The 25,813-nt window shown below is 38.2% G+C and overlaps 1 protein-coding gene across 1 annotated transcript; it reads right to left on the reverse strand.

Annotated features, from left to right (window-relative positions):
- Window positions 1–24,958, reverse strand: aldh7a1 (aldehyde dehydrogenase 7 family, member A1). Its single transcript, XM_079409928.1, has 18 exons — window positions 24,714–24,958; window positions 17,093–17,146; window positions 16,945–17,010; window positions 15,831–15,911; window positions 15,638–15,761; window positions 15,405–15,537; window positions 15,276–15,320; window positions 10,947–11,024; window positions 10,690–10,787; window positions 9,126–9,167; window positions 8,851–8,945; window positions 8,669–8,753; window positions 6,737–6,843; window positions 3,328–3,444; window positions 3,142–3,239; window positions 2,958–3,031; window positions 1,017–1,092; window positions 1–228 (listed from the first exon to the last, which is right to left on the reverse strand). Exons 1-18 carry the CDS (start codon window positions 24,930–24,932, stop codon window positions 174–176), a joined length of 1,647 nt encoding a protein of 548 aa, XP_079266054.1. The 5' UTR covers window positions 24,933–24,958; the 3' UTR covers window positions 1–173.
- Window positions 24,959–25,813: the final 855 nt, after the last annotated feature.

The following is a 25,813-nucleotide window of genomic DNA, read 5'->3' on the forward strand; positions in this document are numbered from 1 at the left end:
TAGTCATTCATGGTTTATTGTAAGAAACAGTATCAAGACTTGAAGCTATGGGTAAGTGCTATCAAACAATGCATTGCATGATGAGCTGCTTGAGACTACTTGATGTGGCAATACAAACAGATCAACATGGAAATCAATGCTATTTCACACTGTTAACTAGGCAACGCTGCGGTTCACTCAAACTTGATCCCCTGGGCCAATGGCAGATCTTTGCTGTAGTTGATAGTGCTGTAAGAAAAGGGTGTCTCATTAATGGTGTAATTTGTCAACAGGAGAGTTACGGTCTCTATTTTATCTCCACCTTTTTCCTAACGAGCCTACTGAGTTTTAAATGATCCGGTTTGAAGAAGTTCCACTCAAAAAGACAAAACATTTCAAATCATAAGACTTTGACTGAATGGGCTGTAAAAGTTCATTTATTTTCTATTTTCTGATTTTTCTAAGCCTGATTATTTTCATGTTTCCTTTATATTCCGCTGTAAGCAAATGAAAAAAAAAAGCAACACATCTTGTGCATTTGTGGTCTGCTCTCCCGACTGAATTTACAATATAAACCAGGAATAATTCCCTGGAATGCACTAAGAATCTTTCATTTTCTCGTTCCAGGTTTGTTTTCACACAGATGCTGTAAAATGTAATTGTTACGAAATACAGACAATATACTACTATAATGATATTTAACATGTCTGTAATTGCTGTGGATAGGATAGGAGGATCTTTAGGAGTTATTCATGGTATGTTTAAATTAATTTGTTAATGCTTTTAGACTTTTAAATGTCCTTGTAATGCTCAATGGCTGAAGGGTGAGTATAATGTCACCTCATTGCACCCAGTTTTTCAACATGCTTATTATTGTGTTCATAGAGTGATGCTTTTGCAGACTGTTGTAAACGGAAGTTACTCCCATAATTTGTGCAAAGCGTCATGGGGCGTAGGAAAAAGGTGGATAATAACCTCCGTTTTATTTCAAACATGCAGGATAATTCCCTGAGCATCTGATGTAGACCGACACTCACCACGTGGATCTTCTCATGTACTGCTTCCACGAGTCACTGCCCGACTCGCGCCCGCCGCCTGTGTGTTTCTCTCCTCCTGTACAAACACAGCGTTACACCGTGGACAGCACATACCACACACAGATCAACTGGAAAATGAGCTCAGGCTGACAGACAGAGACATTCCTGACATTCCTTTTCCACTGAAATTATGCTGGACCTACGAACCGGTCTGTTTCTCCACTGACTGAGACCCGAGTGAAGCATCACAATGCCAGTTAGTTTGTTTTTTATAGGGAATTGGAAATTAATTTGACATACCATTCTACCGATGATTTAAAGAATCAGTTTAGAAGCCATGATAAGAATCAATTTAATAACTGATAAAAGTGTCAGGGAATTGCAACAATGACAAATTAAGTCAATTTTCACTGCAAAGCACTTCCTGTTAGACATCCTCCTCACTATGCAGTTCTCAATGTGCTACCCATGAACAGCCAAGAAAATCAACAAGCATTTAATTCATTTAGACTCGATTGCTCTAAATATGGTCTAGTGTGCGCATCCGCAATAGTCACGTCGCAGGATGTGCGATGCTTAGTATACTGATCGTTTGCTTTGCTCACACACAGATGCAGTGTCTACACCAGACACAACAGCTAAAGTCTGTCTACACCGGTCGTGACTCGTGACAAAGCGACCGCTGCAAATCCTTTGAGCTTTGTGTCAGTACGTCAGCACCAGTTTACCATCAGGGATTTGTCTGCCGTGCCGCATCACTGATTATAATGGGTTCTGTAGTGTTTTGTCACGCCGCTCGCGTCCGGTGTAGACATGCTGAGAGCCACGCAGATGCACGGGAACACCGAACTCCGTTCACTTCTGCATCTATTTTGTGAAACTGTCAAAATGCTGTAAGTCTCCTAAACACAGCTGCTTATGGTTTAGGTGAAGGTTTGTTCACCTAAACCTACAATAACCCCAATCATTGATTATGTTTTTCCAAATAGAGCTATTCAAGCCATCTGGTGATTTAAAATAATTCACATTGCAATATATTGCAGAAAAACTAAATATCGCAATGTGATTTTTTTTCCAGTATCTTGCAGCCCTAATATGGACTGATTCAAATTTAATGAAGATCAAATGATTGCTGTGGAAGTTTAAAACTCAAAAATGTGTATCCTATTGCCAGAGGAATCTAGAGACGACAGAGTCGTGAAAGATTATATGTATCTTTAGGCAGATTGTGACTGCTTCAGATGCAATCACCTGAAACTGTGTCTGTAAAGGTGTGAACCTAATGGTCCTTACAGTAAGAATTAAACAGGCACAGTATTCCTCAGGAACTTCTTGTAGATTGCAGGATCTCCAGTGGGAGGTCCTAACTGTATCTATTGTTTGTAGCCCTTTTTCTTCAGGTATAAAGTTCTGTCTTACATACACTAGAACTCCAGTCAAGCCTACTTATTTTATGACTGCTCAGCCAAATACAGCTAAATCTAAGTCATGACATGGGACAACAACCTGCCGACACAGTGCTAATGATCTCCCCAAGAACACTGAAAATACACTCAATTCCTGCATGGTTTTAACTGGACTTACCTAGAAAACCTTTTTTTTCTTTTGACTGCTTGTGTAGCTTGGTTTACAGATAATCTAGTGCTAACCAAGGTGAAGGCTGTTTTTAGCTGCTTGTTCTACAAATTTTGTTCAGTCTTCAGAATTCAGAATAGCAGACAAGTAATTTGTCTGACCCTGACAAATGGGATATTGTTGGACTCAAGGAATAAAAAGGATAACTTTAACACTTATTTTGGTCTCTATTCCTTTCCCTTTGTGGCAGTGTTTCCAAACTTCTAAGCTCCATTCAGAATGGCTAACCGACTGGCAGAGCCAGGGACACTGAAGCGCTGTCAATGGTTTCTGCTGCTGAGTGATGGATGATGTGTAGATACGCACCAAACGCTCCTCCGATCTCTGCGCCGCTGGTTGGAATGTTGACGTTCACAATGCCACAGTCAGAGCCTTTGGGACTATAGACACACAACTGTTACACTCTATTCAACTCTCTAAATGAACTCACAAATCTGTTTAATGGTCATGGAATTGTCTTGGTAAACCTATAGCGCTCCTGCACACTTACCCTAACCAGCGGAACACTCGACCCATGTCTTTAGTGAAGATGCTGCTGGAGAGCCCTTGCTTCACTTCATTATTCCAGGCAAATGCTTCATCCTCAGTCTGAAACCAGTGGGAAAAATTATTACCAGCAAAATTCTAATTATATAATATAAAGTATGCAAAACCAGAATGCAATAAAGAAGCCCACCTTGAATTTAAGCACGTAAAGGATGGGCACGAAGGTCTCTGTGTGAACTATGGGAGCGTCGTGTGGCAGTCCAGTGATAATGGTAGGCTCCACATAGTTACCCGGGCGATCCATAATCTGAATCAGAATTCAGTGCTCAAATTCAATGCATCATCTCAGTAATGAAGTTAAAAAAATGCAAAAGCTTACATTTCACAAACATGCTTATGAATACAAGAGACAAAACTGATATTTTTCAAAGCAGCAAAATGAAACGACTGAGTTTCCTGTGGGTGAGTACTAGATCATGCTAGAGCAGTGCATATGGATGATGTTTGATAGCAACCTGCCTTACCTGTTTCATTACAAAACTAACAATGAACATCTTCAAAATATAATAAGTGAACCAAAAAGTAACTTTTCAAACATTAAAAAGTTCACCAAAGAAACAGAATGCTTCAAGTATGCTTCAAATCAGATGTTTTCTTAACTGCTGCTTTCTCACTGCTGTCGTGTTTTTTGCTTATTTTGTTTTTGATTGGAAAGTGTACAGCACATATTTAAATATTCATCTAAACGTCACTCTCATCAGCGTGGATGGTGTTTGAGTTTTCGTTAATAGTACATTGGTGCAAAGGCATTTCCAAATTCTTTTTCTAAGCAAAAACCAAAAAAGCACTTTGCCGTGAGTAAACAGGGCACTGAATCGCGTTCAGTCTCTTGAGCGTTAAATGTGCACGACTGCGAGTGAGAGCAATATGTTGCTGACCGCAGTTCACTTAATGGCCACCGGTGCCGCTAATAACAGGGCTCTACGCTTACTTTTCTTTTTAGGAGCGCTTGTGCTCCCAATTTAAAATATTTAGGAGCACGGTCAAAAATTTAGGAGCACCTTTAAATCAATAATCAACAATTCTGATCAAAAATTAACCTTCCCATTACGAGGTGATATTTGACTCAAAGTGATTTACAGGGAATTTTATTTTTACCTTTGTAATAGCATTTTTCTAACTTTATTAAAAGTATGTTATCTTTTATAAATATATTTATAAGCTTTTTATCATTTCTAATTAAAACAACAGAATAAAAACAAGTAGAATAAGAAGTAGAAAAGATACCAATCAAATGAAATCAGTATTTAAGAAATAAATGTGTACTACAGATGTGGCACAGAAGAACACAAGTGGCTTGTAGGTGTATTTTCAGATGTTTAATGAGGCTCAGAGGTTGCATAAGTGCAATTAAATTCATAAATTCATGTTGAGGTTAATGTTTTGAATGTAGAAATATTAAATGATTTAAATAACATAAAAGATACTTTAAAAATTAAACTAAAACTGCCGGTAGGTGGCGGTATGTCACTGATTTTATCACTGAATCATTCATTTAATTGATTCGTTCGAACGGCTGGTTCATTCAGGAATGAAGTCTTTATGAATGGGTAATTGAATCATTGACTCACTAGATTCGTTTAAAAACGCAGTTCATTCATAAACGAAACGCCGTTGTGTTTGAATGGAGATATTGTTGTGCCTACTTATACTACGCCCTTAAAGTGTGCACTCTTTTGGTGAAGAAAAAGTACACACTTTTGAGTGTGTAGTTGAAGAGTAGGCAAGCTTTGGGACATGCTATCACGTCACAGAACTGCGTCTTTACCAGACCGCTCTGTCGCACCTGTTACACGCACCCGGTCACTGTAAACTGGCCTGTCAATCATCTGGCACAGTTAACATCCTCCACATTTAATTTCATACCGTATTAGAGAGAAAAGAAGTACCTCGTTGATCTGCCAGTCGCGGGTCTTTCATGGCGAGAACTCTGCTCATATTTTCTGTATAATGATGCATTTAAAATTTAATGAGCAAATGGATGTTTATAAAAGTTCACATTGCTGTTGCAGATGAAAAATAACACTGATAACAATAAATATTTTTTCCAGGTTAAATATTGATTATTAAAACCTCTCTACCTCACTGTCAATCGCGCAAATCCGCCACGTTTGTAGTTTTTCTAACGCGTTGTATTTGTGTATTCGTGCCAAAGCGCAATGGATTGTGGGCAATTTTAACCAGTGTGGACGGATCCACATTTCAAAAATCGACCTGAAATGGTAGACCATCCAGGGTCTTTTAGCATACTCTTTTCAACATACTACGCTTTGGGACACACCTATTGTAATCTCACATACTATTTAAGATGGATAGTTTGAACATTGGGAAGCAGGGTGAGACTTTGTTTGAAACGATTTTCGTTGCTGAAATAGAGCAAAATAAGGCAATAGTGTTGTAGTCAGACAATATAAGCAACTTAATATTAACTTTTTGTTTAATGAACTGTTGTATTGAATCAATATCACATTTGCAAACTCCCTTAATAATCATTAAAAGCTGTCACTCATCTTAGTTCATCGCGATCTCACAAAAACTCAGCACAACGAATCTCTTATTTTACACTGTCTACACTTTTTTTTGTTATAATGAGAGAATATGTCTGTGATACATTACTCAACGCTACAAAAGGGGACGTGGGGAAGTCGTGGCCTAATGGTTAGAGAGTCGGACTCGTAATCCAAAGGTTGTGGGTTCGAGTCTCGGGCCGGCAGGGATTGTAGGTGGGGGGAGTGAATGTCCAGCGCTCTCTCCACCCTCAATACCACGACTGAGGTGCCCTTGAGCAAGGCACCGAACCCCCAACTGCTCCCCGGGCGCTGCAGCACAAATGCTGCCCGGTGTGTGCGTGTGTGTGTTCACTGCTGTGTGTGTGTTCACTGCTGTGTGTGTGTTCACTGCTGTGTGTGTGTTCACTGCGTGTGTGTGTTCACTGCTGTGTGTGTGTTCACTGTATGTGTTCACTGCTGTGTGTGTGTTCACTGCTGTGTGTGTGTTCACTGCTGTGTGTGTTCACTGCTGTGTGTGTGTTCACTGCTGTGTGTGTGTTCACTGCTGTGTGTGTGTTCACTGCTGTGTGTGTGTTCACTGCTGTGTGTGTGTGCACGTTGGATGGGTTAAATGCAGAGCACAAATTCAGAGTATGGGTCACCATACTTGGCCGTATGTCACTTCACTTAAAAACACGTTATTCACTTTTCATTATGGATGGATGTGCTTTATTGCACGTCTTTAGGACTGTTGAACAGAAACACCCGCCCACTGCCATTATAAAGCTTGGAAGACCCAGGACAATTTTGAATGTAACTCCAATTGGATTTGCCTGAAAGAAGAAAGTCATATTCACCTAGAATAGCTTGAAGGTGAGTAAATCATTGTATAATTTTCATTTTTGGGTGAACTAACCCTTTAACAAGAATCACTGATTTAGAGGAAAATCACAGTCACAAAAGTAGGGCAGTAACAGTCAGAAGATGCCCTGGTTCTAGTGTAATAATGACAATATACTGCAACTATTTACAGTGCATGAAGAGTGTTACCTTTCCCCCACACACGAGAGTGCCACCCTGCTGCTTTGCTTGCTCTATGGCCGCCAGATACTGCTCAACAGCCTGTTTGGTGTGCAGAGGTCCATAGAGAGTGTTTGCTGTTAACAAATGCAGAAGAATTAATGCAAAAGACATATAACACATTGCGTCTCATTTACTAAATGCACATACTAGGGATGGGCATTATTCAATAAACTTGTATTTCACCAGTAAAAAAAATAAAGAGTATTTATATTATTTTTAACCATTTAAGAGCATTATATCCTATTTTTTTTACTAAAACATTTATAAGCAATGGGCCTCATACATGCAACACAAGCAGAATGATTTTTTTTTTTTTTGTGTAAATCGTTTAAGCTGTTCTGACGCAAATTTTTGGATTCATGAAAGTGTTTCTATTTTCAAAATGTTAGCTGGTACAAAAAAATAAATAAAAAAATACACCTGCTCCCAACTAGATGCAAGTGGTTTCTCATATAGCTAGGTAGGGCTGAGCGTTACAGCTAGAAAAAAAATTGATCACCGATATAATGTTTCATATCGTTCGGTATCGATAATTACTCACATTTTTAACCTTTTTTACAACCTTTTTTTTTTTTTTAACCACTGTATTTTTAATTTACCCAATTTAGTAAGACAAACAACAAATATTTTTTTTGTTTTAACAGTCAAACACAAAATAAAATTTAAACAATTTATTTTCTTATGTTTTATATGCAGATTCTCCCGAGGCCACAGGAAGGCACAATGAGCAAAATAATACAGCACATTAAATTGTTTATTCAATGCAATTAAATAACAACTGTCTAAATAAACATACATAAATCAAATATAACTTCATATATTGCATAAATAATTATGAACAAAACAGCATCATACAAAGAGCCAAAGCGCCAGTCACACAGACTTAAAAACATGAGACGCAATGAAATGGAATAAACCTCCACAAATTTGTGATGTTTTTAAAAGTATAAAGTATTGCAGTTTCTATGCATGTCCATCTAAACAAATGTGCTGAATATGCGTTCTGTGTGAATGGCTTGGTTTGGGTTTGGGTTTTAACCTTATCAAGATCTTCTCTGCATTGAGCTTCTATATTTCTCTAATATTTTGAATGAATAACGCAGCAGCGCCGCATCTCGTGGGTTCAACTTGACAGGCTAACAAAAACACTAAAATACACTTACATCCTCATCACTGCATCTCGTGCGCCACTGATGAGGCTCCCTGACGCACACCTAACATTCGATTGCACCGTTTTTGGATTCAAATGTAAATTTTTATTTTAAATTCGACCAATTCATTTTTTATTCACAATCTCCCTATCACAGGCAGGCTCAGCACTCATTTCAGCATGTGTTTGTGTGTGGTCTTCTTGTCTCATAGCATGCATGCACTATATCCAACATTTTTTCTAGCGTTATCGATGAAGGTGTACCGTTTTATCGCCCAGGCCTATAGCTGGGTAATCTTTAAGATATTGAGGTTACTACCAGGGTCTACTAATGCTTGGAAAATAAGTTTGAATGGCAAGATGCTTAAATTTTGTTGGTTTCTGCAATCATCATTGCCAGGGTTGTGTACGAACTTGAGGGGCGAAGATTTGTTTTCTGAATTATCCTTATCTTCTTGAATTTCATAGTCAAAAATCTGTCAGAACTTGTTTTTGGTTTTTAAGGTTTTGGTAATTAAGGTTTATTTGGATATCAATTACTAGACAATGACTAATCTGTTTATACCTCTAGTTATTTGCATCTCACAAAAAAAAAAATATATATATTTTGTGTGTCTGCAAAGCTAATTTAATGTACACACACACACGTACAAATTTGTGCAAAAAAAAAAAATGCTCTTGTGCATATAAATACAAACTGTCCATGCAATTATTAGTGATTGAGACCCATGATTCTCCACTGAACTTACGATCCCAGGGGTCACCGATGCGGATCTGCTTGTAAGCTTTAGCAATCCTCTCCACAACATCATCATGTACACTTTCATGCAGCATCTAATCCAGCAGGAAAACACATGAATAAGAATCAGACTGAAACCTGTCTGGTTAAATTATAATTCGGTTAAACTAATCTTTAGCACACTGTACTAACCAGTCGTCTGGTAGTAGTGCAGCGCTGGCCAGCCGTTCCCACAGAGGCAAAGACAGCAGACGGCACAACCAGATTAAGATCAGCGTCCTCAAACACTGGGGCAAAAACATAATGCAATGACTTTGTGTATTATATTAAACATGGAAAGACTTGTGCATTATCTTCATTAGATCAACTAGTTGTTGCAGCCCTAGTTTATTCAGTTAGAATAACTCAAAAGACTAATACAATTACTTCAAAGAGAAGAGCCTTTCAATAAATAAAATGCAACAAACCTATGATGGCATTATTTCCTCCCAACTCCAGCAGCTGACGACCTGTATGAAATTAAAATATTTACTCTAAAAATCATCATTCTTAAGTTAAATCAGTAACCAAAACAACATTCTATGGTTGTCCTGATGACAACATTTCAGGATTCAATTCTCTTACCTAGGGCTGGGCAATATGGCCAAAAATTGTTTATATCAGTTGACAAAGATAATCATAACAATAAAGGTCAAATCTGCTTTTTCTTTCAAGTTTAAAGGCAGTTAATTGTGGTTTTATCATCAGAACAAGACAAACAAATCTGTGGTGAATGTTGAGGATTTGTGGTCTGAAAAGCCTTCACACTCCGTGTCTCCTGTTCTCCTGAATATAAGCGCTGTTTCAACAGGCTTAAACTTGTTTAAATGACTAAGACAATGGTGGTTTGTGTCGGAGATGTCTGATCTGAACTCGACCGCTTCTCACTGGATCTCACGGCACTTTTTAAATCACAGTGTGATTGAGAAGCCAGCGAGTAAACGCATTTGCTCTGAACTCACGCTGGTGTCTTTTGAGCACAGTTCAAACAAGTAGCTCTGTTTTGTTCCACTTTAGGCACATTTGCCGTTTAATGTTTCTCATATGCAACAGAAATGGCAGCACTTATCAGTTGGTTTCAGTAAATTTGTTATTAGCATCGGTGCAATGGTCTGCAACGTGTGCACAGCATTATTTGCATAGTGCAGAAACATGTCAAGCATTTAGTGAACTTTATTATTTTAATAATGAAAATTTGAGCACAAATACCAAGATATTCATCTCAGAGTAAACTTATCTTTGGTTTAAGTACATAAAGACATCGTCTGGCATCTGGTAATTAGCACCCATGAGTGAATGAAAGAATCTGTGTAATCGTATTATTGTATGTTGGCTCAGATGTTGAACACACCATGATGCAGCAGGCAAGTCTACCATAAGTGATATTTTTAGTTGTTGCTGTATGCACATTAAGTCCTCTTTCACTTTCCCATTGTAAACATTTAATAATAATAATAATAATAATAATAATAACAACAACAATAACCGTATCTTAGTTTAAATTGTGAAATATTAAAACGGAGCATCCAAACAATGAGTGATACCTCAATATTGCTTATTATCGTGATGCTTCAGCTGGTATCATACCATGAGACATAATTAAGGTATTGTCAGAACCCTAATACACAGAAAAGTTGTGATGAAGGATGGTTTTGGCTTTGCTATCAAAGCTAAAGGCATGTAACGTGAGTGTATCAGGTTGATGTATGATTTGATATCAATGTGATGTTATTAATCATATTTTTTTAAATTATAAATAAAATGACCCTCTAACACTAGCTCTCTTTATTCTATCCACTTGTTTTCATTTAATTTATTATAAAAAACATTATTATAATAACTGCCCTCTGATACTAGCTGTCTTCTATTTCTATTCTATCTACTTTTATTTATTATTAAGAAAAAAGGTAAATGTGTATTGTTCGACTAACTGGGACTCGTCACAGCACTAAATGACTAAATGTAAAAGTAAATATGAACAATAAAACTCACCGAACCGTTCTTGTACCATCATGGCCACCTGTTTGCCCACCTGTGTGCTGCCTGTGAAGGACAGCAGACCCACTCGCTCATCTTTAGCCATGGCCGTGCTGCGTGCACACACACACACACAGACGACTGAATGCTTTTCTCTGTACAGTAAGAGTTTGGTTCTGGTTCTTGATTAACTAACGGTCTCATGTGATTGTGAAGTGCTTAACGGAGGAGAGCACAATGTGCTTTATTTCAGTTGTGTATTCGTGTCATACCCAATGTCAGCACCACCGCACGTCATAGAACAGATCGCTCCAGGAAGATGATTGCGCTCCAGCACCTCAGCTACAATCCTACACACAAACATGAGAAAAAAGCACAGCTAAAAACATTTAGAAACTCGTATCAATTAAAACTAGGGTACTCAATACATTATTTGTCCAAAATCAGTGCTTTTAAATGCCGAATGTTTGGGAATGCAATGGTGTGAGAGTTCTGGGAGATAATTATACTTAATCATTCTGATGGCAGACTTTGGCTCAGGCGTTTCAGAATTACAGCGTTTGAGAAGGTGAGCAGTGATACTGAAGGAGACGGGAACACTGAAATGAAGGGTCTGACAGCCTCAGTGATTATACAACCTGAATTCCGGAAATGTTTGACTTTTTTTTTCATTACAATATTTTATTCACAATAGAACATAGATAACATAACAAATGTTTAAACTGAGAAATTGTACAATTTTATGCACAAAATGAGCTCATTTCGAATTTGATGCCTGCTACAGGTTGGGATGGGGGCATGTTTACCATGGTAGCATCTCCTCTTCTTTTCAAAACAGTTTGAAGACGTCTGGGCATCGAGGTTATGAGTTTCTGGAGTTTTGGTCCCATTCTTGCCTGATATAGGTTTCCAGCTGCTGAAGAGTTTTTGGTCGTCTTTGACGTATTTTTCATTTAATAATGTGCCAGATGTTCTCTATAAGTGAAAGATCTGGACTGAAGGCAGGCCAATTCAGCACCCGGACTCTTCTATTATGAAGCCATGCTGTTGTAATAGCTGCAGTATGTGGTTTTGCATTGTCCTGCTGAAATACACGTCGTCTGAAGGGGACAATATGTTGCTCTAAAACCTTTATATACCCTTCAGCATTCATAGTGCCTTCCAAAACATGCAAGCTGCCCATACCGTATGCACTTATGCACCCTCATACCATCAGAGATGCTGGCTTTTGAACTGAACGCTGATAACACACTGGTCTTTTCCTCTTTAGCCCAGAGGACACGGCGTCCGTGATTTCCAACAAGAATGCCAAATTTGGACTCGTCTGACCATAGAACACTTTTCCACTTTGAATCAGTCCATTTAATTTCTAGCGATTATCGTCAGTTTGATTTCACAGATACTATTTAAACTAAACTGAGCTAGACAATGACATCTCTGAATTCAATAATGAAATGCCTTTAACTGAAAATTGAGTGTTTAATCTTATTATTATACATTACCGACAATTTGATACTGTTAAGTGCTTTGACACAATCTGTATTGTTAAAAGCGCTATATAAATAAAGATGACTTGACTTGACATTTTAAATGAGCCATGGCCCACAGGACACGACGGCACTTCTGGAACGTGTTCACATATGGCTTCCTTTTTGCATGATAGAGCTTTAGTTGGCATCTGCAGATGGCACGGAGGATTGTGTTTACCAACAGTGGTTTCTGGAAGTATTCCTGGGCCCATTTAGTAATGTCAATGACAGAATCATGTTGATGAGTGATGCAGTGTCGTCTGAGGGCCCAAAGACCACGGGCATCCAACAAAGGCCTTGTCCCATACCTACAGAGCAAGCCCCTGCTCTTTTTGTTTTCTTTCCGGAGTGCAGCTGCTAATTGGATGGGGAAGGAGACTATTACAAACACCTGAGGCCTCTGCCTATTTAAGAGTTGCTGGTGGCACTTCAATGGCAGCTTGCCCTGGGAACTCTGTTTTTGTGTCTGCTTTTGGTCGTTTTTTCTTATTCTCTGTTGTTTAGGATGGTGAGTGATTGCTTGTTTAGTTGCCATAGAGTACATAGAAAGCATAGGTAAGTGAGCTGATCTGAAAGACTTTAACTGTATTTGATTTCTGCCTCGGGAGATAGGAAGTTCTCTTTACTCGAGTAAGTTACAGTTTAATTAATTACCTCACCAGTCCTTATTTATGATTGGTTTAAATGCATTTCTTGTTGTTTTCTATTTTTGGTTATGTTATTTTACCCGTACAATAAAACTTTAACTCTTTAACCTGGCCACTGTGGTATTTGTTGCATTTAGAACGGCTTTCTTATGTTGGTCCCTAAACAGGGTTGTAACGTATATTGGGGGCTCAGCCGGGATTTGAACTGCCTTTTGTTTGAAGAGCCACTTTTGTTTTTTTGTAGCATGTTTTGCTACTTAATGCTTTTGGTTGGACTGCTAGTTTTGTTTTGTAGAATGCTTTGTAATATTTATGCAATGCTACTTTTGTGTTTTATAGTTTGCTTTGAGAGATTGAGGCAAATCTACTTCTGTGTCTTGTAGCTTGCTTTTGTGTGTTTAATGCATTTCTATTTTGTTTTTGTACTGTAGCATGCTTTTTTATTTGATGCATGGCTACTTTGGGCATGTCCTTTGGCTGCATTTAGTAGTTTGAAAGGTGGGTTTTGACCAATTTTTGCCATTCTTATTGTGTAAACTATGTTTGAGTGGCCATGGGCTGGAGCCGTTTCATGGGGTAACATTCTTGTAGGCCTACTTGCTTAACTTTATTTTATAGTAGTTTTTCTCACTACGTTTTGTCAGGGGAAGATTTGTGATGGAGGATTTTGATTTGGAGAAGTTTTAGTCTCCTTCGTTTAGAACAGCTTTATAGCTGGAGTTTCAACAAATTGCAGATTCTTATAAAATTGATTGCTCGTTTTTTTTTATCTGCATTACTAAATCAAAAGATTTTCTAGTGATGCTGCTTCAAAATATTTGCAGACTACTTTGATTTGCCTAAAGAGTTATTTGTTGAAAAGTCCCAGTGTGTGAAGGAACTTGATCTTGAATTAAAACTTAAAGAACGGCAGGTTAAAGAAAATCAAACTGCAAGTTAGAGCTAAAAAGGTTGGAACTGGAGTCAGAGAACCTGGAAACGGAGAGAACTCTGCGTTTGAAAGGTCTAGAACTTGGAGCAAGTCAAGCAGCTGTAACGTCTAAAGCTAGTGCTGAAGCTGATATTTACAAGAACATTCGTTTTGTCCCTCCCTTCATAGAGACGGATTTGGATAAATAATTCCCTCATTTTGAGCGTGCAGCCGTAACTTTAGGTTGGCCTAAGTGTGTACTTACTGCTTCAATGTGTTTTAACATGTATGGCTCAAGATGTTCCCCCAGCTGAATCTTTTCAAAATTTCTTGCATTTTCAGCCCTTCGTTGCCCCCGAGGCCTGTAGCAGGCATCAAATTTGAAATGATCTCATTTAGTGGATAAACCTGTAAAAAATTTCCATTTAAACATTTGGTATGTTCTCTATGTTGTATTGTGAATAAAATATTGGCTCATGTGATTTGAAAGTCTTTTAGTTTTCATTTTATTCAAATTTAAAAAACGTCCCAACATTTCCGGAATTCGGGTTGTAAAAGAAACATTCTATGAATGCATTCTGTAATTTAATTTAGCTAGTTCATGCTACTAAAACAAAGAACTTTGAAGTTGACCGCTTAGGCATAGTAGGGATGCACAGAAATTTTGGTGTGACGCTCTGCTCTATGAATCTGCGTTCTGTTGAGTTGCTCAAGGCCCATGCGAACGCTCATGTACCACTTGTTCTCACAGGAAAAGCAAAGTCCACTCAAATACACAATATTTCTATGTAGTATACTTACTCCTGTTTGCACTAGCGCTACTGTGCTGTAACATGCCATGACTGGTAAGGTAATGTTACCCTCGTGACACTAAGCTCTGCTCACATGCTCTGATAATAATTGCTTTGTAAGACTACAGATTATTTGTATAATTGAACAAAAAAATCTGTTATATCTGATTCTTTTGCATAGAACTGAATAAAAATTAAATATTGATATTTAATAATATATTTTCTGTCCAATGTTACGGTTTTACTTTCAATAAAAGTGTGGTATTTTATTGGCTTGTATTTTTTAAATTCAGTATTATTAAAATTCTGGAGTTAAATTAAACAAAATCATTATTAAAATAATTCTTAAAAAGCATGTTCAGTTTTGGTTTTCAGTCAAGTGCATCCATAATTTCGGTTATTGGTCTTACGGCAAACGATTCATCCAAGCATTTTTATATTCAACTTTTTTAACCTGATATCTTGAATCAATGCCATAACATGCTCTTCCTGTGATACGCTGACATGTGCATGCCTGCATTCAGTTCTGCCTCCAGTCTATGCAACACTGACTTTTCACAATCCAATCAATCCTAACCAATAAAATATAACAATAAACAAATCAACCCCCCTCCCCCCCTTGCTTTTTTTTTTTTTTTATCCAGTAAACGGTTTCACTCTGAAATACATGTGAAATGAGAATTTGGGGGGAAACGGATCCATGTCAGATGACAGAAAACCGTACCTGGTGACAGCGACGCTCGTGAGGGGTGTCGTCGGTGCTCCTTTCCTGTCAAGCAAAGAAATATAAGTCATTGACTGCACACTGAATGCTGTAACTATACATCCTGCACTGAGATAACTGAGGTCTAACCAGAGACAGACGTTGCCGCAGATGAGAGCGATGGCGTTGTTCCAGCCGTATACAGCCACGGGAAAGTTAAAGGCAGTGATGATTCCTACCAAACCCACAGGATTCCACTGCTCGATGAGCGCGTGCCCCGGCCCTCAAAGCACACAGAAACAACACTCAGCGTCTGCATTCATCTCAGTAGCACCACAGCCCTGTGTATCTGCACGCATATTAGAAGCGTAACCAGAACTCACTTTCCGAGGGTAAAATGGGTCCGCCGATCATACGGGACAGTCCTACAGCATAGTCACAGACGTCCACATACTCCTGCACCTCACCAACACCCTCCACATAGATCTTGCCCATCTCCAGAGACACCTGCACACAGCACACCGCTGTCACGCCGCTCACGCCTGACAATTCACAGCCATCTCAATGCAATCTTACCAGGCTGCCGAGGGCTTTGATCTTCCCTCTTAAAGCCTCTCCGATCTGTCGGACGATTTCACCTCTCTTTGGAGCAGGAACCTGGATGACGTGTGAAGAAGTGTGCAGGAGGAATTATGGTTATTGTTTTCCTGAAGATTATTTAATTATGGTCCAAGCAGTGAAAGAGGATTTATTAGGGCCCATGATCTCAACTCCACTTCTGGGTACTCACCGTCTTCTCTTATCCATCTTTATCTGAATCTGGGGTGTTAAATAAGAGACACACTAAATGAGCAGAGCAATGGGTCCCCAGGCCTGGAGCTGAGAGCCAGTGCTTTAGATCACACTAGAGCAGTATGTTTGATGAAGGAGGCTGATCACACAGAGTCAGAGCTGGTTGCAAGAAGGGTGTCATTTACAACACGCTTTGAAAATCCTCTTTTATATACCAGAATCTCAGTGTCAGAATGATGTCGAAACACAGATGTAAAGGGCTGATGTAAAATGATCGGATTGAAAGGGGTGGTTTATTCCTTCTCTATGATCAAGAATGCATGAAAACGCTCGATCAGATTGAAAGCCGAAACTGAAAGGACTGCCCATGTGCAATGACATGTGTTGAAGAACAACGAGCGGTTCTTCCCGTCCACAGACGACTGGTTTCGGGAATGTTTTACTGTGTGATAAATGTAAGCACCACGGGACAGCAGTTTATATGTAATATTCAAATATGCATAAAGATTAATTCTGAAATAAAGAAACAGTGTAGGAGAATGGTTATTATGCGCAAACATGCTTGTTTTGAAGCTTGTGACGTATAAATGCACACATTAACCCGATCTCCTTAATGTTCATGTAACATTACATTTAGACTCATAACTTGGAATGAATTCAGTCCAAATGAAACAAAAGTTGTGCATGTAAACATAGCCATTGAGGCTCTTAACATGCTTAAGATTTCATGAAATATGGTCAAACTATGATGTCAAACTATTGGCTTTAAAGGCTTTGTTTTACCTTTCTCCCCCAACCAGTTAATCAGAAGTTGCATGGTTACATAAACTGGATTGAGAAAGTAACAAATAAAATGACGGCATTTGTGTCAGCTGTAGTACTTAATATGAAAGCTTACATCTGCCCACACTTTCCACGCGTCTTGTGCTTTCTGTACAGTTTCCTCATATTCTGCCATGGTTGCCTGTTTAAAGACAACATTCATTCAGGGAAAGAGTCACTTTTAATGTGCGTTTATTCATTTATTAAAGCACAGTTTAGCTTACCTGGCGCACTCGGGCAATGGGCTCATTGTTGGCTGGACAGCATGAAGTGACCACCTGTACGAAACAGAGAATGCATTATTCAGCGTCCTGTACACAGAACATCGTTCCAGTAAAAAACAACTACTGACATACGAAAGACAACTCTTCTGCCAATGCTTTATTATCTTGCTTCATGAATTATTAACAGCAGGTGTAGCTAATTTTTGCATTTGAAAACATAATTTGTTCTTAAACTTACTAAATGTTTGCATTATCTTTCATGTCCAATTCTTAAATTGTCAATAAATTCAGAAGTTATATCTTAAGTGACATTTAAATGCATTTACACAGACTGTTTAATGAAGCTCAGAGGAAGCATGAATGCATTTACATTGCAAAATTAATGCATGAATAATGTGCCAAGATTACATTTTATTTATTTTTTTAATTTACAAATATGAATACGTTGTTGAATATTGAAATGTGAACTTTTAAAAATGCAATGATACTTTTACATATGAAACCACAAGTAGTCTTAATCAGTGAGTTGTAGAGTCATTCATTCAACCAAATTTGTTCAATGATTAATGGTTGATAATGTGTTTATGAACTTGACTCACTTGGATTCATTCAAAAACACTGAATTGTTCAGTAACTAAACACCACCGTGTGTTGCTCAGCTGTGATCTTTGGAACTATTGTTAGTCAATATTGTGTCTAAAAGCTGTTGTATAAAATCAATCATTCGCAGTCGTGCTGATGTCTGGTAAAGCCAGCACTCTTGGTTGTGTGGTGTTGCTTATCATCATGTTTCTTTGTGCTGCTATTGGCTCTTTTGTTTAGATTTCTCTGCAAGTCTCTCTGTCACACTCAGGCAGGTTGCATGAGCCTAAACTAACGTGACCTTGTTGCTTTCAATACACTGTCCATAATCAGCCACCGTTTACACTCAACAGACTAAAATCAGAATGATTCTCGCCAAAGTTTCCGTGCTTTGCTAGTTATTTTTTGGTTACTTGTCAAGTTGGGCAAGTAAAATTCTCTTTCACTTGGCCCTTAAAAAAATCCTCTTGTCCTGGACAAAGGGACAGGCATTATTGTCAAGCCCTGCAATAGAATACATGCATATTGTCTTGTAATTATAGGTACCAAACCCATTCTTAATCCCAAACCTTACCATAACTGTATCACTTCAAAAAAACTTAAATTACTGTAGAGCTTAATAATTAAAACACTTAAGAAAAAGTGGGCAAAGTAAATAGGATGAGTTTGCAGTCAGTGGGCCATGGGTTTTGATCGGCATGCCTCATCACTGGGTGGCCAAAGTGCAGTGAATAAAGCGAGGAAAGAAGAAGTGAGGTTCTAGTGACGAAATCAGCAGGTGCTTACATGAAATCAAACATCTCAATCTGAATATCTCATGCTGCCATGTCATCGGATTGTTGGAAGGCTGCTTGGCTTCACATCTTTCTTTCAGCTCATTTTGAAGGATTGCATCAAGTGCTGAGATAAACTTTATTAAGGAATAGAGAGAAGTCTTAAGCTCAAAGTAAGGGGGCGGGGTTTACCTCGTTGCTATGGATGATGTCAGCATGTTATTAACTATGCACACAGTGATTGTCTGATAGTCTGTCAGAGGTTTATTCATAGAAATATTGTAGAGCGTGATATGTTGCCATTCTAATAAAGGTTTTAAAATGCAGGCTAAGTGTCACTAATTAAACAAGTATATGTTCAGCTAATTGCCAGCCTCTTGCATGTGTGCTTCTCGTAAACAATTAGCGGATATTCATATAAACAGCCTTTTAATTAACAGTGTGGAATAATCATGTCTGATATAAGACATGCAAATGTAACAGAAAACAAGGATATAATCAAATGAAAATCTGTTAGGATAAAAAGTTAGGATAACCTCCAAAACCAAAGGTGATACCTTTTTAAAAACTCATTGTCAAATGTTTCTAAAATGTTTACATTCTGAGGCAGCTTGCTGGAAACAGCCATTTCAGGATAATTTGTGGTTTAGGACTCCTCTTCACGACTCCTAGCCTTTCACAGATTTAGGAGCTAGTTTTAGAGCTAAAACACTTTGTGAAATACTCTTAGAGCTAAAATTTAGGACGGTCATGCCCATTATTTTTAAGATTTCCTCCTAAATCAGCAAGTTATGAGCTACTGTGTAGAGCAAACAAAAATCTCACTGTGTCATTACAATTAATGGCAAAATTAATGTTTGGAAATGTAAACTGATTAGAAATGTAACCATATGAAAATTTCTTATCACGATTATAGTGACCAAAATTATCACAGTTATTATTAAAAATGTGCTGGAAATGTTCAATGAGTACTGACACATAAATCGTTTCAGTGAGTTTTGTATTTAAAATCAACAAACAATAAATAAAATTTATTTTTGTTGCATAAACACTAAAACATTACCAAAGATGTCTGGATTGTAAATGACAACATGACTGAATAGCATGTACAAAATGTTCAAATAAAGCTTTGAAAACGCTTCATAAAATGGTAAACAGCCTTTAAGCCTTTAAATAAAGAAAAGGGTTCAGTCAAAATAACCGACTAATAAATAATTATATGCATTTTATCTGCTCCATAAATAATTCTAGATACCTTATGCGAATTGTTTAAATGTGTAGAATCCACATAAGCTTGTTTTTCACCAACAGGTCAAAATCCGGTCTGATTTATTCCAGACACAGAAGCTGAATGTGATTGTAATGTGTAAATCCAGTCTCTGACAGCAGGTGGCGCTGATGGAGCAGCAGAATTACAGCTGTTTCCAGTAACCTCTGTGAGAAAAGCAGCATTACTTTATTAGGTATTCCATGGAGTGGAGATGAAAAAATTCCATCAAAAGTTTTCTGAAGACAGTCAGAACCTTCAGAGAGAGGTACATTCATGTAATGAGGCTAGTTCATTCATGTATTTGCATAATTCCCTTTTAAATCCTCCCAGCTTTCCACCATGTTTTTCACACAAAACAAAACTAACATGCTGTGCGCCCATGAGACTGATATTTAAAACTTTGCTTTATGCTGAACAGTATTTATTTATCATGAGTTGTTCAAATCACTGTTATCGGATACAGTTTTAATGATAATTAAAATATGAATCAGTAATACCAACCATGGGGAATTTTTATAAACCGGTAATCGTTCCATCCTTAAAACTGATATTTTTTACTGACACACTACAGCAAAAGATAGAAATAACTGACTTAAAACCATTTTAGCTGCTGAAAACACTAGTGCTGTAATGACTTTGGCCACCAATGTATGTTTTAATTTGAAAACATCTTTTTCGGACCGTTTTGGCCTTCTGTCCACACTGAGATGAAAACTTTCTGAAAACACTCTCCACAGTGGATAAATCTGAAAATGTAGTGTGGCCTGTGAAAACAATGACGCGTGTTTGTCATGTGACAAATATTGTGCTAATAGATATCTATGTTTATACCAGTATTGTGCCTGTTATGTGCTATTCACTTTCACACTATTGCCACAGATGTGTTACTTCGTCCACTCTTCATATCACTGTCCTGCAAAGATGAAAATTTACTCGTGATTGCTGTTTGCGGCAAAACATGAGGGCAGTTGTGTTTTAGGTCAGACATACAATCAGTGAATGGGGAGATATTTTCCTGAGTAATATGGTCCTGCTTGAAGAAATGCATGAAAACATCATCTCTGTTCCAGCTGTATTGTCTCCGTGAGCTTTTCTGAGGCTGTATGCAAATTCACTGTTATCTGACGTTTCAGTGTGGATGAGAAACACTTGAAAGCGCTAGTGTGGATAGACAGCGTTTTAAAAGGAAAATGCAGTTTTCAAATCAAAAGACATTGCTTACTCTTCTCCTCACCAGCCGTCACTGTTTAGAAGAAACTGAAGTAGTGACCAAACTTCAACACAGTTTACTTTATTAAACAGATTGCTCCAGTAAAAACAACAGTAAGTAGATATGTTCTTTTAAAAATAAGATTTAATTGTATAGTTGTTAATTGTGTAAGCTACTAGCTTGCATACTACAGTTTAAAGTAGTGATGCTCCGATCAGCATTTTTGGGGCCGATCACCGATTACCGATCACCAAAATCATGATCTGCCGATTGCCGATCACTGCCGATCACAGAATGGCAGGGGAATGGGAATCTTTTATCAGTAGAAATATGATAGAATCAAGAAAATCTTAAAGAACCACCAATATTTATTTGATTGTAGTTAGAAAACAAGATAACATAAGGCTACTGTATGCCATCTTTTCCAAATAAGGCAGATTAACATTTTTCAAAACATTGCGTGGATTTTCTCTTTTTGGATCCCCCATGACTGAAATATGCCGCTAAATGCGTTCACCAAAGCCTCCGCAGAATGTGACCCCGTGAAATCCTGACAGTGTAGCACAATGTTGTGTCTTTTGAAGTTTGAGTCAATAAAGTGCGCTGTTAAGCTTAGCAGGGTCATTGGACAGGCGTCTGCACTCCATATATCGCTTGTGAAGCTAATATGTACGCTATCATTCAGAAGCTTGTCAATGTGTGTGTGCACGGATTTGTACAACGCGGGGAGACACACATCAGTTAGATATTTCCTGCCTGGGGGGTCGTATCGTGGATCAAGGCAGGTTAGCAAGCGACGGAACCCTTTATCCTCCACAACGGATAGAGGTTGTTCGTCGAGGCAAATGAATTCCATGATTCTGGACGTAATGTCTTTCCATCTCTTACTATCCCGGCTGTATGGTTCACGTCTTTTAAAGGCATCACTCACAGTCGGCTGATTGAGGGATGGGGATGTTTGCGTCGGCTGGTTTAGTCTCTCATACTCTGCATATTCAGCTGTTGTATAGCGTGTTCGAAGATGCCTAATCATGTTGGTTGTATTAAAATGCCGTTGATGTATTCCACCTCGAGGGATTTCAGCACGACATGTATTGCATATGGCTAATTTTATGTCTTTGTCTGACACTTTGAAAAACCTCCAGACGGGAGAAGGAGAAGTCATTTTGCTGCTGTCTGGCCAGCTCTGCTCTGCTGTTGTGTTCCCGCGCGCCACATGCAGAAAAGTTGCGCAAGTTATTTACGTCACGTGATCGGCTTTTTTGATCGGCGCTTTTGGGGGTTGCCGATTAAGCTATTTTTAACCAATATCGACCGATCATGATCGGCGGCCGATCAATCGGAGCATCACTAGTTTAAAGTGTAGAGAGCTACAGCCCATCACATCCCACATTACTGCAAGTGATGGAATAAATGTATACACTTCTTAGGTTACACTTTATTTTAAGGTCTCCTTGTTACAGTGTAATTATACATTTAAGTACTAAATAATAATAGTTAAGTACATACTATATGGTTATGGTTTTTTTGTCAGAGTTACTTGCATGTAATTATGCATACTTGTTATTGTAATAATGAGTACAAGTAACATGTCACAAGGACACTTCATATAAAGTGTTACTATCCTGATACTATCAGCATTTAAACAGACTGTAAATGTTTTACTAGATAAGCTGATGTTTCATTTCAGTCAGAAATAACACTCTTTTCTGGTCAGAAGTCATGAGTGAGGTTAACAAACTTTAACCAGTGGTCTTGACTAGTGCTGTGAACTTCAGTCGGAGCTAAGCTTTCACGAACACAAGCCTATAAACTAACACAAGTGAACACAAGTTTATAAACTAACACAAGTGAACAGGCTTATAAACTAACAAGTGAACACAGGCTTATAAACTAACACAAGTGAACACAAGCCTATAAACTAACACAAGTGAACACAGGCCTATAAACTAACACAAGTGAACACAGGCTTATAAACTAACACAAGTGAACAAGCTTATAAACTAACACAAGTGAACACAGGCCTATAAACTAACACAAGTGAACACAGGCTTATAAACTAACACAAGTGAACACAAGCCTATAAACTAACACAAGTGAACAAGCTTATAAACTAACACAAGTGAACAAGCCTATAAACTAACACAAGTGAACACAGGCTTATAAACTAACACAAGTGAACAAGCCTATAAACTAACACAAGTGAACAAGCCTATAAACTAACACAAGTGAACAAGCCTATAAACTAACACAAGTGAACACAGGCTTATAAACTAACACAAGTGAACAAGCTTATAAACTAACACAAGTGAACACAGGCTTATAAACTAACACAAGTGAACACAGGCTTATAAACTAACACAAGTGAACACAAGCCTATAAACTAACACAAGTGAACACAGGCCTATAAACTAACACAAGTGAACAAGCCTATAAACTAACACAAGTGAACACAGGCTTATAAACTAACACAAGTGAACAAGCTTATAAACTAACACAAGTGAACACAGGCCTATAAACTAACACAAGTGAACACAGGCTTATAAACTAACACAAGTGAACACAAGCCTATAAACTAACACAAGTGAACAAGCTTATAAACTAACACAAGTGAACAAGCCTATAAACTAACACAAGTGAACACAGGCTTATAAACTAACACAAGTGAACACAGGCCTATAAACTAACACAAGTGAACACAGGCTTATAAACTAACACAAGTGAACACAGGCTTATAAACTAACACAAGTGAAAACAGGCTTATAAACTAACACAAGTGAACACAGGCTTATAAACTAACACAAGTGAACACAGGCCTATAAACTAACACAAGTGAACACAGGCTTATAAACTAACACAAGTGAACACAGGCCTATAAACTAACAAGTGAACACAGGCTTATAAACTAACACAAGTGAACACAGGCCTATAAACTAACACAAGTGAACACAGGCTTATAAACTAACACAGGCTTATAAACTAACACAAGTGAACAAGCCTATAAACTAACACAAGTGAACACAGGCTTATAAACTAACACAAGTGCACACAGGCTTATAAACTAACACAGGCTTATAAACTAACACAAGTGAACAAGCCTATAAACTAACACAAGTGAACACAGGCTTATAAACTAACACAAGTGCACACAGGCTTATAAACTAACACAGGCTTATAAACTAACACAAGTGAACAAGCCTATAAACTAACACAAGTGAACACAGGCTTATAAACTAACACAAGTGCACACAGGCTTATAAACTAACACAAGTGAACACAGGCTTATAAACTAACACAAGTGCACACAGGCTTATAAACTAACACAAGTGAACACAGGCTTATAAACTAACACAAGTGAACACAGGCTTATAAACTAACACAAGTGAACACAAGCCTAAAAACTAACACAAGTGAACACAGGCTTATAAACTAACACAAGTGAACACAGGCTTATAAACTAACACAAGTGAACAAGCTTATAAACTAACACAAGTGAACACAGGCTTATAAACTAACACAAGTGAACACAGGCTTATAAACTAACACAAGTGAACACAAGCCTATAAACTAACACAAGTGAACACAGGCTTATAAACTAACACAAGTGAACACAGGCTTATAAACTAACACAAGTGAACACAGGCTTATAAACTAACACAAGTGAACACAGGCTTATAAACTAACACAAGTGAACACAGGCTTATAAACTAACACAAGTGAACACAAGGTGTATTTGATCGTGAAAGAGTGAGGTCGCTACGGCTATATTTAGCGTGGTCCTCTTACCTGACCCTGACCGCCCCAGGAGCCGTTATACACGCCGGCATTGTCCTCGCTCAGGCCCAGCTCTTTCAGCCAGCTGTACTGCGGCCGGTTAACGAGTAGTGTCGACATGTTCACCGCTCCAGCTCCGACGCGCCGCGACAGACCGAAGAGCCGCACAGCTCGCTGCGACAGCACACGCTGCATCCTGAATTGACGTACGCGGCCGGGCGCCACGCGCATGCCGTCCGCGGTAACGTGCGTACGGCGCTTCTGATTGGTCAGCCAGCGACTCGCCCCCTTCAAAGACTGTAGTAGAAACACATATGTGACCCTGGAGCACGAAACCAGTCATAAGGGTCAATTATTCTGAAATCATCTGAAAGCTGAATAAATAATCGTTCCATTGATGTATGGTTTGTTATGATAGGACAATATTTGGCTGAGATACAACTATTTGAAAGAACTATTTGATCTGGAATCTGAGGGAGCAAAAAAATCTAAATATTGAGAAAATCACCTTTAAAGTTTGTAACGGGCAGTGCAGAGCGTTACTTGGTTTTATTTTATTTTTGTACTTTAGTCCCTCTATTTTTTGCTTTCATAGTGTGATGTATTTGGGTCACATGTAGCCGCTGGAGGGCGCTATTGCCTAGAGCTTACCGGGCACATCAGCTCGATCACCATAGAGTAAGTCAGTTCGTTTGGTAGAGGGAAAGCATCTGATAATGGAACTCCGCAGGGCAGTGTTTGCAGCCCTATACTTTTAAATATTATGATTAATGATATTTTCTCTAATGTTGAAACTGGAATAAGTCGAGTCTGCAAATGTACACTTTTATGCAGATGATACTGTTCTCTACACTATGGCTCCATCTTTAAATGTAGCAATGAACTCTTTACAGAATGCTTTTAATTCATTTCAGATCTCTCTTGGTAACTTAAAATTAATGTTAAATGCTAAAAAAACTAAATACATGATTTTTACTCGATCCAGATTACCATTAAATGATTTTGTGATTCAAACTTTAAATGGTACACAGATTGAAGGGGTTGAATCTTACAAATATCTTGGTATCTGGCTCGATGATAAATTGACTTACAGTTCTCATATAGATAGTCTT

The sequence above is a fragment of the Barbus barbus genome, assembly GCF_936440315.1.
Source record: "Barbus barbus genome assembly, chromosome: 47".
Taxonomy (NCBI): Eukaryota; Metazoa; Chordata; class Actinopteri; order Cypriniformes; family Cyprinidae; genus Barbus; species Barbus barbus.